At 36.2% G+C, this 16,410-nt stretch overlaps 1 protein-coding gene across 1 annotated transcript; it reads left to right on the forward strand.

Annotated features, from left to right (window-relative positions):
- The first annotated feature begins 63 nt into the window (after positions 1-63).
- Positions 64-2,627, forward strand: LOC125178064. Its single transcript, XM_047880989.1, has 5 exons — positions 64-124; positions 504-594; positions 1,099-1,358; positions 1,823-2,022; positions 2,544-2,627. Exons 1-5 carry the CDS (start codon positions 64-66, stop codon positions 2,625-2,627), a joined length of 696 nt encoding a protein of 231 aa, XP_047736945.1.
- Positions 2,628-16,410: the final 13,783 nt, after the last annotated feature.

Genomic DNA, 16,410 nt, shown 5'->3' on the forward strand with positions numbered 1-16,410 from the left:
CAGAATTAATGATTTGAAAAAATACAATTTTTTATATCAAAACAAATTTCAAAATAAGCCGCGATGCCTGAGTGGGGCTTCTGCTACGCCTTCAACCTGCCTCTGTCGGAGGTCCCGTTGCAAGGTGAGATGCAGACGAGTAATTTCTTATTGCTAAATCAAGTATATTGTTACGAAGAAGCTTTCATTACAAAAAAACATGACATAGGCCCGTAAATATATCACTTATCTCATCACTAGAAACTGCACGCCATTGAGTAACATGATTTAGTGACGTAAACGAGTCATATTTACATCACAACCGAATGCATAATGTTGAGAAACATAATCTAGTGGCGTAAATATGCCATATGTACATCACAACTGAATGCATAACGATGAGAAACATGATTCAGTGTCGTAAACATGTCATATGTACATCACAACCGAATGCATAACGATGAGAAACATAATTCAGTGTTGTAATCATGCCCGAGTTAGTTTATTAATTAATTCTTGCGCAGGCTGGACAGGCGGGCGCCGCTGCACGCTAGTGAACCGCGACCGCAGCCTGACGTCAGCTTTCAAGACGGGCAGGCTGTACCTCACACGCAGGTGGGGGTATTTCAGATTACTTGTGGTAATGTATTGTGTTTGTGAAGGTAGTGGGATGGTGATGTGTAGGTAATCTAATAGCAATGAATGGGTAATTTAAGATTAATTTGAAGAAGGTGGAAGGGTAATGTGGGAATAATGGCAAGATAATGGGAGCTTATACGAGAGTCGTTTGAGAGTGATGTGAGCGTAAAGTAAAGGTGATTAGATTAACCTTAATTATAATGTGAAATTTCTTTTGGGGTAATATGATCCATGATGTGAGGTTTGAGCAATATCACAGTGAGAAGTTGATGATGCCAGGTTATTATATTTATTATATCCCTCTCATGCATTACCTATGTGCACCCGCTTGAACCATCTAAAGCCTTGACGGGTTCCCAATCCCTTCCCCAACCCCAAACAAATCCCACTCACCAATAACCGACCCAATCATGCGCAATGCTATTTTTTCCTATCATACTGGGGCATAGTGGCCCAGAATTATTTTTGTATTTCCTTCAGCTTCCTTTGCTTCGAACGAAGTCGCTCTATTCGCGCTAAGAACATCAAGTTGGCACTTGCGAACATCGCTGAAGTGCTGAAGGCCGAGAGTTGCTCATGGATACCTGGAGGTGGCATGGCCATTGAAGTCTGCATGAAGCCGGATGAGAATAATACTGAAGATGCGGGCCTCAGTCCGCAATCTTCGGCGGGAGAGGAAGAAACTGTCGAGAAAACCGGAGTGCTTGCACCCGTTGCTGCTACTCCGGACAATAGCATAGGTTATTGATGATTATTGCCTGATTATTCGATGATAATTCGATTATGATTTGGCTAATTAGAAACAAGACAAATTAAAGTCGCAGTCGCAGCAAGTCTGAAATAATTTCAGACTGAAGTACGAGGCATGATTTAAAAAAATGTTGGTTGAGAGACCAACTCGTTTTCTTCTTGAACAAGAATTTATCAGCAGAGATAAAAATTTTTTTCAATTCTTGAAGCTTGGAAGGCATCAGTGAAAATTACTTAATTTTCAATTTAAAACGCACTTTCGGTTACTTTCAGTTTCATTTATGTTGAAGCTTGAAGCTTCAAGATTCTAATTCGAAAAACATTTCTATAAGTACAATGTAACACAAATTTCCAATTTTCGACAATTATTTTTGAAACTGAAAATACCGCGTAAAATATGCCGGTATTTATCAGTAACCTAATTGGCTTGAATATGTTATTCCACTTCTTTCAGCTGCAGAAAATAAGTCCTTTGGATCAGGCGACTCGACAGACAAAAATATTCAGGGTGAAGAGCCTCAGCTTCCCGACGCCCCGGCTTGTGTCCCAGTCGACAACATGGATGTCAGCTCGCAGGCGGTACAGCGCCGGAAGTTCTCTAAGAAGAAAATGAAAAGGAAACTTCAGAGGCGCAAGAATCGAACTCAACCTCAGGTAAGGAATATTTTTCGTAATTGTATAAGATTTATCTGAAAAATAGTACTTCATTTTAGTCACCGAGTCGTTCGTAATGAAAAGAAACATAGGATTAAACTGTAATGAAATTTTATATTATGAATGTTTCACATTATACACTATGAATATCGTCAGCGTTTCTTTCGAAAAAAGTTCATTCGTCGCGTTCTTCAGTCTACATAAAAAAGAAACATCTAAACTTTAATTGCTGTATTCGTCATGATTTCATCACATAGGGCATCCAACTTTTAAAAAACTGGCTTTTAAATATGTCGATTCAAAATTTTTTGTGAGCCATCTTCATCAGCAGTAATAAAATATTGTATTTACATCGGATTGAGTAACGCCAGTAGCCGGAAAGAAGAATCTTACACACTCAATTCATGAACAGAACTACTAGGTTAGTAAAGGTGTAATTTAATTATGTTTAAGCGTCTCGAAATGATTTAAGCTTTAGAAGATTTGTCCTCGTGTTTTCATTTATCTTTAATGATTTTCAGAGCTACTTTTTCGGCGGCATTCGGAGCCGCGATGACGCCTACGACAGCATCGTCATGGCGGTGGCCCGAGCACAGACTGCTTGATCTTATAACCTATTCATATTAATAATTTAAGTTTTCAATATTTCCGAATATTTAATTCTTTTGTTTACTATTTGGAACATATATAAACAGTCAATTAGTGAGAATTTACACAAATTCGAAACCTAATCAACGAATTAATTACTGTTAATATAGTTTCAGTTCTGTAATATTTAGTAAACTATTAACTGAAAAGTCACACAAATTTTTTGTAACCATTTACTGAACAATTTATTGGAAATTAACTCTTTCTCTCATATATATTTTATGGGCTTTCTTAAGAATATGCACCTGATACTTGTTAAACTATTCGCAAAAAAAATTCGTTGAAAATTAGGCACCAATTAATGAATTTTTAACTGAAATTCTGTTCCAATTTAATCATGTGATGCATTTTTTAACCGCCACAAAAAGCAAAAGGAGCGAGAAATATGAAATATGGCTTAATGACTTTCGAAAAGCCAACGCATTGTTCATATTAACATGAACAACTATATATGAACCATTTACCCACACAACTTATTATATTTTAGCTTCATACAATCGCTTTAATAATTGTCAAATGATACATAATTTTTTCAGTATTATGTTATTTCTATACCCATTGTTAAAGTAATATATATTAAAAAGCTTGCATGATCAAGCGGCTGTATCGGATTTAGAATTCTTGTAAAAAATTGAAAAGAATGCCACATTTTCCAGGTTTGCCAGATTTCCATCTGTGAATGCCACATTTTTCTCAGAATTGAAATGAAGTTATAGATTAGTAAAATTTTGCCTGATTCTAAAATGAACCTCCATTTTTAGTCTTTAGTATAGGGACTATTTTGAACGCTCGACAGCATAATTTTTTTATGATTCAATTTATAAATGTTATTTTGTAGCATTTGGTTGCATCAATGCATAGTGGTATTCATATACTAACCCCATATATCTTACTATGTGCATTTATAAACACTTAAGTTTATGTATTAGGAATAAATATAATAAGAACAGATTTAAGACTACTTATGATAGGTGTCATACAGTTATGTTATTTCTAGATTTAGTGAAATAAAAGTGAATACATGTACGATTTCATTCATTTATCCTCGTTTGCCACAAGCAAAGTAACAAGTTTACCCATATTAAACATTAATGTTAACATAGATTGACAGATAAAAACAATATTTCGATGTATGTAAAAAATTAAACTCACAACAGCTTTATTGTATTATTAATTTCAAATTAAAATGCATCAATTTCAAAGTGGACATTGACTGTGTTGAACACGCGTCTCGTGGTACGTTATTGAGCGTACGGCGTCAAAGAATATCTACATATTTAAATATTATTCAAACTATACATATCAAATATACAATAATTAATATAATAACAGTGAATATATATAATAATTATATTACATATGATAAAATCCTAACTAATAGATCATAAAAGTTTAAATATTTCTTATGCTACCGGCCGAAGAAACGCCTGCGTTACCGTAGACCTCTGGAGCGCCGTAGCGCGTTATTGAAAACCGTAGCAAAAATTAACGAAGTCCGAACTTGCGCGATCTGAACGCCGGACGCTTTTGATGTGCCGGATCATTAGGAGACGCTCCGGGCTACGGCGTGACGACCGGAGGATAAGAGAGGGACGAGTGGGGGAGTGAGAGAGGGGAGAGAGGGATGAGAGTGGGAGGAGTGTGGTAACAAGAGAGGGGAGGAGGGACAAGTGGGGGAACAAGAGTGGGGAGAGAGGGATGAATGAGGGATAAGAGTGGGAGGAGTGGGGTAATAAGAGTGGGAGGAGGGGGCTAGTGGGGGAACAAGAGTGGGGAGAAAGGGATGAATGAGTGATGAGAGTGGAGGGAGTGGGGGAATAAGAGAAGGAGGAGGGGGCTAGTGGGCGAACAAGAGTGGGGAGAAAGGGATGAATGAGGGATAAGAGTGGGAGGAGTGGGTAGAGTTGGTGAATAAGAGTTGAAGGAGCAGGACGTGTGGGAGAATAAGAGTGGGATGAGAGGGACGTGTGAGAGTTTACGGATATTTGAAATGTAGGAAAGTGAGTAGGAATGTACGAAGAACGTGTGAACGGGAGAGGGCGATTGCAGAGAAGATGAGTTGAAGCGATGCATGGAAGAAGAGACGAGGGAATTGGGCGTGCAGACGAGAAAAGTGAATGAAAATCGTGAATACTGAATTTGTGAGGGGAGGAGAGGGAGTGGGTGTAATATAATAAAAGTGAATGAATAAATGATGGAAATAAGTACTGAGAAATACTGAAAAAGAAGAGTGAATGAAGTAGATGAATAACACGGAAAAAAGTAGATTGGGTGAAATTTTTAAAGTCGAGATTTAGGAGAGATATGGAAAAGTGACTCAAAAATATACGAGAAAGGATAGTATATAACGTAGCAAAATGAAAATAAATAATGACACGAAGTATTAGAGGGAAGTGAGGGCATGAGAACAAGCGCGGGTATGTTTGATGCGAAGTTAAAACAGTTGAGAAGAATTAAGGAACGTAAAGAAGAGGGGATAAAAAAAGAAATAGAGTGAAAAGTTAAAATGTGTTATATGAGTTGATGATAATCGGTTGGAGAAAGCAAATGACATGAAAGTATTGAATTTTCTTTTTTGGGGGTTGCATTGAAGAAGCAAATTTATTCTTCTTCAATGAAATTCACATTATATACAAATTCAACATTATTCTAATCCGAAGTTATGTTTAAGTTCAATATCCTTCCTAAAAAGACCAAACCATACGCATTAATCAGGGTTATCACTACATCATGTATGCATATTATGGATTATTAATGACAAAAGAAACATGAACGGACATTCTTCCTCTTCAATATTGAAACGAAATTTTTGGACGACTCAGCGTAATTTGAGGAAACATGGCTAATATCACGATAAGACCACTACGATATATTAGTAATTTATCAATAATTCGGTCCCTTCATCTGCTCATTCCCATCACATTCATTAGCTGATTTTTTCAGTAAAGAATAATACCTTAAAATATTTGTTACTTCTAATTTTAAACAATTAGAGACAATTTGCCAACTCCACCCGTATATAACATATGAATTTGTTCATAGAAATATTCCATTTTTGAATAACATTTTCGGGATAACCTTTGACCAATTTTATTGCATCGTTAATCCTCCTTAAAAGGATGAAAAAAAAAAACTAATTTTCGGCTGTAGCTTTGAAGGATCCCTAGCGTGAAGTTTGAGCTTCAGTATTGAACTCGTGTGTGGAAATATAGTCTTTTAAGCGTCTTAGAAGACTCATTAAATGCGAAGCTTGTTCGGTTTCACGTGCGGGCATCTCCTGACACCACGCCTACCGACACAGCGGTGCCAATGGCACGGCATGGACCGGAGTGGCAAGACTGGTACTTTTTAGACGCATCTAGTACGTTTCTCCTTGGCCTGTTTTAATGACTCGAATAACTTTAGTCAGGATTTAGTAAGAAAATATTGATGGTTTATAATCTCGCCATTCAAATTTTAAGTAATTAAATTCCAGGATTCTTCTCTGAATAATTTATTTGAAACTTTGTCAAGGGCTGAACTAGATTTTAGTACATCCGAGGGCAGGAGGCTTACCCTCGTCTGGGCAAATCACAGTCTTGCAGGACGCGGCCAGCCAGTGTGTCACTAGCCGCCGTTCAGAGAGGATGTCGCGCTGTCGGCCTCGGAACGATGTCTCCCTCGTGGCGCGAGCGCCAGCGATCGGCGCACGTTAAAATCTTCCACTTTCGTTACTGATCTCCTTATTCATATGAACCATGAACACAGTTATTGAAAAATAAATTATATGAATTACTCACGATTCATTGCGTGGATTTTTTATTTGATGGAATGATCGCAAATATCGATAAAAGTTAATAAATCGTGTAACGTACATCGACTAGAAAAAGACAACCATTACCTGTTAATTTACGTTGTACGCATTCATAGAAAGCATAATTTTTCCTAGCAATTTGAACTGTCAGAATCCAAAACTTCACCAAAATAGATTAATTTATATTCGTAGTCTCCGTGTACTCCAACCAGCAATCAGTAATAAAAATTTCAACGATCGATAATATTTACAATGACATTTTCATAATCAGAGTCGACTCTTAATTGTTTTGGCCTTTTAAACATTTTTTTGCCGTTTGGTACAAGTTTTTCCGGGGAACTGAAAATTATCTCTTTATCACAATATTGATTCAGAGCATAGGAATGCCTAATGATATACATGGTAGGTAACACATATGGTAAATATTCGCACGTCATGTGTAAAAAATTTTAATTATTGACGAAAAGTTTTGCGCCAGTATTAAGATGTGCGAGCTTCATCGAAGCTCGAAATTAACTTATTCGATATAATGATATAATATAATAAATTAACGAAATTAACTTATTCGAATTCGATATAATATAATATATTTGGGCTTGAACCGAAGTTTATTTCATGTGAATACCACATTGTCGTTTACGAAATATTCGATTACGTATTAAAGGCGGTATACTTGTCATTCAAACTGCATTCGATCATATCTTCAGTTTTTCTAGGAAATTATTCTGAATTTATTTATTCACGTATTTATTCGCATCTTCTTCGTTGATGTAAAAATAATAATGTAAGATATTACGAAGTGACTGCAAAGCTCACCTTAATAGGTGCAAGAGTTTGATTTTATTATTACTTAGCTTTATGCTGTAATTATTGCCGCTATTTCAATATCTTGCAATCAACTGATCGAGCTTGATCTCTTTCCCAATAAAAATTTTTGAGTTCATCTAAAGTTTAATGTAAAGATCGTAGATTTTTGTTTTGAGCCTAGCTTTGTTCACATGCAAAAAATTAAAGAGTTGTTTTTACTTTTATTAATGCAATAACTTTTCTTTGTTTGAGATAATGCATGTTAGAAAAAGCCCTTTGACATGAGAATATATATATATACCTATAAAAAATATATCTACCAGACACAAACAAGACTTCTTTATTTGAGAAATTATGACACATACCTGGAAATTACTTATTCCCATTTAGTCCATCAGAACGATAATTGAGAGGTAACTATAACGCAGATCGCCCTCTACCCTCATCGCAATTAATACCCTCATCTTTCCCTCATTTTCTGTCACCAGCGTCGGACGAAGCCAAAATCAGAGCGCGTACGTAAGCCTTATTGGCTTCGTGATGACGGTGCACATTTTACGTGAATACCGGGGCTTACTGCTCTATTTTTCTCTGCTAATACGGTAAACATTTTAGCAAACTTTAAGGTCTTTATCGCCTGTTTTTAAAGAGGTGTCATGAATACTTGATTGGATGAAGAGGCTTAGAAACAATTTTCACTCTATCAATATTATTGTGAACATTTGAAGCACTTGAAGGGCATAGATCCTCCTTTTTTTTTTATTTTACTTAATCATTAATTGTTGCTCAACAAAAATTACTCCCTTATGATGTAAACGCATTAGTGAACATTGAAGACCCCATGAGCTTTTTTATTAAGAAGATTATTGCAAATAGCTGACCGAGCTCAAGTTACTTTATAAAAATTTCAATTAATTCTGGAAGCAGATTAATTTTTATGAAACATGTCTATAATGAATTAGAAGTGCGATTCATCACATAAAACTTACAAATGAACTATGCATGATTATCAAAAACGGCGATTGTTATGACAGCGGAGAATACTAGGTTCAACTCCGTGAATTTATTCGCTTGCTTCATATTTATGCTTCCATGCCGTTTTCTTATTTAATAGAAACTCAAATCGATTTTATCTCATAGAAGCACTCTAATGCCTCAAATTTACTAATAATATATAGAATTTATGGATGAAAGAATTCAGCAAAGGTTGAATCAAATTTAATTTGTACTTTTTAAAATGGAGAAGAAGGTGACACATATAGGAAGGGAGGCAATTGAAATTGGTTCGTGAGTAAAGATTGAATTATAAACGAACAAGAAGTCAGCGATGACAGAAAAATCAAGAAACAAATGCTAGGAAGGAAACTGAGGAGCTGTGCAACATAAAATGCAAAGCATAGCTAAGGATATGAACATATAGTAATGCAAACAGTGATTAAATATACAATTTAAAAAACAAATTGCTCAGTAAGTCGTTTGAATATGCTGTACATATTATGTTTATTATGAGGTAAGAAAGTATTATGTACAAATGTGCGATAAAACGGAATTGTTCGAAGCTCAGAAAGTGAATAAATAAGCAGATTAGAGAATAATGAAGTGCTGGAAGGTCACTATGGAGCGAACGTCGCTAGCTGTACTAAAAAAATGCTTGCTGCGAGGGGCGGACCGGAGTTGGTGCGTGACTGCTGCCGTGTAATTAAGATAGGAACTTTTTTAAAGGATGTTTTGTCAACCGCGAAATGCAACAAGCCATGGCTGGGTCCAGGTCTAGGTGACCGCTGACACATAAAATTACGAGAAATATAACTGTTGACAAATAGTAAATTATGGCGGTAAAAGATAAATAAGATGATTTTGGTTAAGCTTAGTATATATTTAAATATACGATATTGACACCTATAATGAATAAATACAAACTTTGGCTAAAAGATGTAAAAAGATACAAGATAAAGAAATTTCTGGGGTTTAGTTATTCAACATGAACTTGGTTTTAAATTTTACAAAAATGTCCCGTTTAAGATCCGAAGAATAATATTGCACTCAAATCGTGCCAAATTGGGATAGTCGAAAACTCTTACGCAATTATTTCCTTGGGTAAAAGTTATTCACGCATCGATCAGGAGGCCAGGGGTAGCTAATGTAACTCTCTTTATTGGAAAACTAGTTCTGTTTTCTGTATTAAAATTTACTAACATAAAAAAATGATTTATACAATTCATTTTGAATTAAAAGGGTGTGTTGATGTAATAGCGAATTCAATATCGAATCAAGTAATTTTTGCGCACTCGCCTGCCTAGGATCGTTGTTGAATGCTTGAACTTATCGCTGGATTGAGAGCTGACACTTGAATATATTGTCGCTCATCTTCACCGCGCCACTCAACGCAGATGTAACACGTTTGGCTCACGTTTGACTTTGTATGTAACATACTTGATACCAGGAGTGCTGCAGGCTAGTAGCCTCATTACCTTAGTATATAAATGCAAAATTTTGAAATTTTTGTTTTAATCATTTATGATACCAAGTGCATTTAAAGGCTAAGTTACTATCGTGAAGAACTTCTCATTTTGGATGAATGCTCCTGGATGTGCATTCTGTTGTACATTGTATTTTCGTTATTTCGGTCTCTAGGTTACGCTCTCTTGTATAGATCAGGGGCCAGACTTTCAAAACTCGCTAAGTGAACGTAAGAACTTACGCTCTATTTTCTTGTCTAAGATTGGTGAATTGTGCTAGAAAGGCCGTCAATGATTGGCTGATGAACTTACGATCTCTTAATTAACCTTTTTTGAAAGTATAGGCCCTGGTATATAAACATTTATTGGACAAAAAACTGAACTATTTCAGGCCATCGAATTGACGAAATAGGATTTAAATTCTCATTTATGCGATGGTAACTAAATCTTGTTCATTAATGTGAATGTTGAGAAGTCATAAATTTTGAGATTAATTGAACATTTGCCGCCCGACAAAAGTTGTCAAAACTTTTACCGAAAATATTCACTGTCCTTACGGTATTTCCATGACTCTTAAACAAATTTTCAAGTTTTTTAAAATTATTAAATTTCGAAAATACGCAACTGAAACATTCATGCATCATTACAAGTTGATAATTTAATAACATTTCAGAATATATAGCTATACAATACTACATGATTTTAACCATCATCATAGCGCCATGGCTGTGGCCATATCCCGCTTTCACAAACACCCTCGAAACCAACAAACGAGGGCAGCAAAGCTTCCCTGCTGCGTGCTCCACAACACAAGTTATAATTCACCCTCAAATTGCCCTCACTCTCATTGGCATTGGCCCAGTTGCAATAAGTTACGTCGCTCGTTCCGAGCCAATGGAGACTTTAGATTTAGGAGCCGGCAGTTGATGTGGCATAACTCTAATTAAAATGCATTCGCGTTACCTGTCTAGAGTTATTCTATTTTGAAGACTGCTCATAACTTTCGTGTTATAATCCAATGATAATTTGAATGCGCTTCGCAATCGGCATATATAGAGGCAATAGCTTGAAGTTTTTGAGCAGAAATTATTTAATTGCAGTTTCATTTGCTGAATTTTGTTTTGTGAATGCACTGCCACTGGTTTATCTCCAGCAATAGGCTTGAATGAAGAAGTTTTGTCTCTAGTTCCGATGTAATACTAAACAATTCGGTTGTTCAATATGGACACTAGATATCAATTCTACATCTCAGCGCTGCTGAGATGAACGTAGTTCCTATATGTTAATGAAAGTTTGTTAGTACAATACTTCTTGTTGGGAGAATGCCCCAGACAAAAAAAATGGATAATGAGACAATACTCAACTTGGTTTTGGGAGTTGTATTAAAAAATTATTTTTTTTTATATTTTTCAAATGAAACACTAACTCTGAAGTGAAGTAAACAAATTTTATTAGAATTTCAAACGATATTCTAAATGACAATGCTCTTACGTTGAAGTTCCATTCATCCGTAACCTCACGTTACGGATATAATCTACGGATATTGAACCAAATATTTAATTATCTCCATCTCGGACATGGAACATGAGTTACAGTGTCAGTAATATTATATTATAATTATCATTGTCAGGGCTCACATTTTTGAGCGTCGCCCATAATGCAGTTAATAAGCGCATCATGCTGTGAAGGTGAAAGCGTAATGTGGAGTACAATATAGGGTCATCGTGCAGTAAGAGTAGTACGTTTCGCTGGGTAACTAATATATTAATGAGGTGACCAACATTTACAGTGTAACCACTATACATATTGTATTACCATTTACGGGGTAACTATCATTTTTGGGGTAACTATTATTCATCGAGTAATTGCCATTTAAAGGGTATTTGCCATTTACAGAGTAATTGTCATCAGCTAGGTGACCACCATGCACAGAATGACTGCTAATCCCTGCATAACACTCACCGTAGAATTATTCATCATTCACATATAAATAATGAAACTGAAATAAATGATATGCGTTTAAAAATTACTTTTTAAAGACAAAACTTCTAAAGAATCCAGTGTCTCCGATGTTCCACATGTGCAATAAATTTCTAATTTTATTATCAAATGTTGCAAAAAATAATATTTAAATTTTATTTTTAAAACTGAAAAAATGAGATTTTTCAAAATTATTTATTCTGTCAATTGATTCATGCATTGTCTCCAACTTTACGCAAGTGTGCAAAACTTCAGATCGATTGGAGAGGTAGAAGTGTGTTCAATACAGATTATAAGATCTGTAGCAGACAGACAAACAAACAAACAAACAAACAAACAAGAAGTGAAGTAAATAATATACGTTTAAAAATAACTTTTTAAGACAACACTTCCAAAGAATCCAGTATCTCCAATCTTACAGATGTACAATGAATTTCTCATCTAATTTTTGAAAATTAAAAAAATTACCTTTTCAGCTAAAGTTTGCTGTGGTACTGGACATTAATTGTTAATGTAATGATGCGGCGTCTCAAACATTTATTGCTGTGCATGTTTGGCCAGTGGTAGTCAAAATAGAACAGGAAATTTATTAGTATGGTCTAATGTGGACACATTTAATAGTTTGAAATGGCGATTTAGTTTTAAGATAATTTCATTCCAAAATTTAATTTTCGTAATTTACCACTTTATCCTAAAAAAATCTAATTTTTGCACCTTACCCTAATCATGACACATCACATCCCTCATGGTACAACGCAACTTTCATCATCCTCACCACACACACCACATGAAATTCCTGAACTTAATCACTTAAGTTTGAATATTAGACAAATTAATTAGCATCTTCACTCACGGACGGGAATAACGGTGATAGTTGTTTCAAAAATGGCATTTAAAATAAATGCAGATACCAGCCGTTTGCATTTATTTCACAAGTTCTATTCAATAAATAATAATTTAAGAATTGTTCGTTCATTTTGATAGTGCAAATACAGGGCATGCCATGTTTCTAAAACCTGTTTATCTATACGTGTATTATTCACGCTGTTTATGCACAACATCTCTAACATCTGATGTTGGAGATGTTCGCTCTTCTCAAACATCATTCGCATTTTTACGCATTATTGTGTCTACGCTCAACCGTAAATTCATCTGCAATACTTCATCATCAGTTTCTCTCCCGCTTCTTTTCTTCGTTGAGTTGTTCCTCCCCTTCATAATTGGATTATGGTGAAGTTTTAATTACAGTTATGCTATCGCCGCGACCTGATGTGGCGTTACACAGCTCGACGGTCTTCTATATACTTTACTAACTTTTAGATAACATGACGGCGCTCTAGCGTAATGTGGAGTACAATATAGGGTCATCGTGCAGTAAGAGTAGTACGTTTCGCTGGGTAACTAATATATTAATGAGGTGACCAACATTTACAATGTAACTACTATTCATATTGTGATTATCATTTACGGGGTAACTACCATTTTCGGAGTGACTACCATCCTATTAAGGGATAGCTACCATTTACGAGGCAACTACTATTCATCGAGTAATTACCATTTAAAGGGTATTTGCCATTTACAGAGTAACTTCCATTAGCCCGGTGACCACCATGCACAGAATGACTGCTACTCCCTGCATAACAATCACCATATATGAATTTTTCAAAAACAATTCCTATAATAAGGATCGCACGATTGGATTTTAATTAAAGTGTTGAACGGAGCGGACGGAACGTTCTCTGTCATTTCGCCCACGTTCCGAGTAAACGCTATGCTAATTTAAGGCTCATTTAAAGGATGCCCTAAATGAAGCGGATGGCCCAAACTACTCAGCCTGAGCTCCGGCCTAAGCAAGACTGCCAGTCGCCCTCATTAATTGGTGGGGGGAGGACGTGCGCCTGCTCCCTCCCTAAAGGGTCAACGCTGAACAGATGAAGACGAACGATGCAGCCCATCCCTAATTAAAAAACACTTTGAAGATTTTTCCTCCCTCAGAGCGGGCAAAAATGAGGGATCTAATGAGTCTTTTACTTCGTTTGCATGCTTTTGCCCTCATCCATTTTACTGGGGACAATAAATACCGCTTGTTTCTCTCCCATTTGGAGACCATCAATAGAAAAAGCGTTGTTCTTTTAAAAAGATGGTACAGTCACGCCTGATATTTCAATTCAACAAGAAGTTGGATAATCTGGTCCAAGCTTTTTTCGATTTTTTATTGTAAATTGCAAATGTCATTTTACAGCCATGTAAAATGACTGGTTTGTTCGAGGACATTTCATTTTTCATTTCTAATATTGAATTGGTAACAAAAATTAGAAATTTATGTCACCAATTATTTATTTAAATTTGAAATTATGATTTATTTTATCGAAATTTCCATGGAAGTTACATTCCTTAGAACGCTTTAATTGGTTGACCAAACAATACGCGTAGAAGAATGTACATCCAGAAACAAATTAAAGATTTGAAACCGTATCATTAAAAAAAAGAATTATATGAATACAAGTAAACGTGCTCATACAATAATCTTATGAATAACCCCTACTTATGGCAATTCAGCTACGAAACAAAGTAATTTTCATGTTGTTGCAATAAGCGATGTATGCTAAATGTCATGTCAATAAATTACCTTACTTCCTATTATATATAAGATAGTGCAAAGACGGAAGAGATAGCCTGCATCATCTTACCAACATTCTCTTTTCTCTTCATTATAGTATAACAAAGGCCCATATAAAATCCACCATAATTCATTTATATCTTCAAGATTGTAGATCAACAACCGTTATCAGCCGCCCTATCCTGCTACTATTGCTAGTAATCAACAGCTGCTATCAGCCGCCCTATCCTGCTACTATTGCTCGTAATCTCCAAGTACCACAACAGCCTCTATCAGCCGCCCTATCCTGCTACTATTGCTCAAATTTTCAAGATAGTACCACAACAGCTGCTATCTTCAGTACTATTCAACTCCCTTTGTTTTCTTGTCATTGAGATAGAACTTAACAGCGTTATCTTTAGCGTTATCCTGCTACTGTTGCTCGTTATTTTTAAGATAGCACCCCAGCAACGTTATCTTTCGCACTATCTTACTACCGTGGCTCGTTATCTTCACAACAAATCAATGGCCCACGGAGACATAGCGAGCCGAGGGCCACCTCCCCTCTTGTGTCCTCGGCGAATTTGTCCCTCATTTGCATATCAATGTGGCGGTTAAGAAGGAATAGCGTGGATACCTTCGCAGAAATTCCTCCCCGTTTTGGGGAAATTTTTCCTGCTTCTTAAAAGATTTTTTTTCATTTACTAGGGCATTTCTTTCCATTTTGGGGAATTTCAGCAAGCTGTTCAAGGACTCACAATGGCGGGGTAAGAGCTGTGAAAAATGCCGCTTTCTGTTTCCCTGGCAACTTTTAGGGTCAAAAAAATGTTCCAAAAGCATTTTAAAGCTCATAGAAATGTAAGATGTAACTGGATATTAGAGGAAATTATATTCGTAGAAAATGAATATTTAGAATATCATTCAACTTGAAGGGGGAATTACAAATTTCTTTAAAACTTTCTCCAAAATCATGAAATATACTGAAACGCAATTTCTTCCAATTCTAAACTTATCATTTTTTCACTACCTCGAATAAATTTTATGGACATGATCTTACTTACCGTAATTGCTCTTCCAGCACCGCTACAATTTTCTATTACTTATACTGTAATTAGTCTACGTTTCGCTATTAATTTCTTAACATCCCGAACACACAACACCAGCAGTTATGCCTCCATCCAACTCAGTTATTTCTCCGTAATCCAGTGAATCTTTACGTAACGTAAAGATTTACTGTGTAAGTACGTAAATCTTTCCCACATGTGAGTTAACCTCATTCCGCTCGCGCATAACCACATCCCACATACGCCAAACTACATCTCACGCGCGCAGCCATATTCCGCACACAAGCGCAACCATATTCTACACTCTGGAACCAACTTCTACACTCCCGTAGCCACATTTAACACACGCGTAATACATTCTACACTCCCGTAGCCACATTTAACACACGCGTAATACATTCTACACTCCCGTAGCCGCATTTAACAAACGCGTAATACATTCTACACTCCCGTATCCGCATTTAACACACGCGTAACTGCAGGTTTACCGCAGCGGCGCGAGATTGAAAGTCTGCGTGTCTCGGGATTGCANCATTTAACACACGCGTAACTGCAGGTTTACCGCAGCGGCGCGAGATTGAAAGTCTGCGTGTCTCGGGATTGCAGCGCCGCGGCCCGACAGCTCGAGATGCCTTTGCATTTCTTAGCGGCGATTGCGGAGCCTGGGCGGCGATTGCTTAACCAACTGTTGCTCTTCTGCTCTGATTACTGCGTGATGAGCTCTGAAATAACAGCCAGTAATTATTGTTATTATTACTGCGTGATGAGCTCTGAAATAACAGCCAGTAATTATTGTTATGATTACTGACAATGTAGGTATCATTATTTCAATTACTATTTTCTTCATTGTTGTGAATAATTTAATAATTTTTAATTATTTGGCACACATATGAATTGGGAAAGTTACCTAACCGCAACTCGTAAGTAATTGAAGATAATATTATCTGGAAATTCTTATTTTTGTTAGAGCCTTGGTTTTACGGTAAGCCGACTCCTTAATATAAATATAAAAATAAACTAAAATATTCTAAATCCTAA

The sequence above is a fragment of the Hyalella azteca genome, unplaced genomic scaffold (genome assembly GCF_000764305.2).
Source record: "Hyalella azteca isolate HAZT.00-mixed unplaced genomic scaffold, Hazt_2.0.2 contig6753, whole genome shotgun sequence".
NCBI lineage: Eukaryota > Metazoa > Arthropoda > Malacostraca > Amphipoda > Hyalellidae > Hyalella > Hyalella azteca.

What these genes read in the sequence shown, in the direction of transcription:
- LOC125178064 (XM_047880989.1), top strand. Translation starts at nt 64, where the DNA reads ATGCCTGAGTGGGGCTTCTGCTACGCCTTCAACCTGCCTCTGTCGGAG. An exon ending in AGGCTGTACCTCACACGCAG is followed by an intron (nt 595 to 1,098) that starts GTGGGGGTATTT and finishes TATTTCCTTCAG; the next exon opens with CTTCCTTTGCTTCGAACGAA. An exon ending in AGAATCGAACTCAACCTCAG is followed by an intron (nt 2,023 to 2,543) that starts GTAAGGAATATT and finishes AATGATTTTCAG; the next exon opens with AGCTACTTTTTCGGCGGCAT.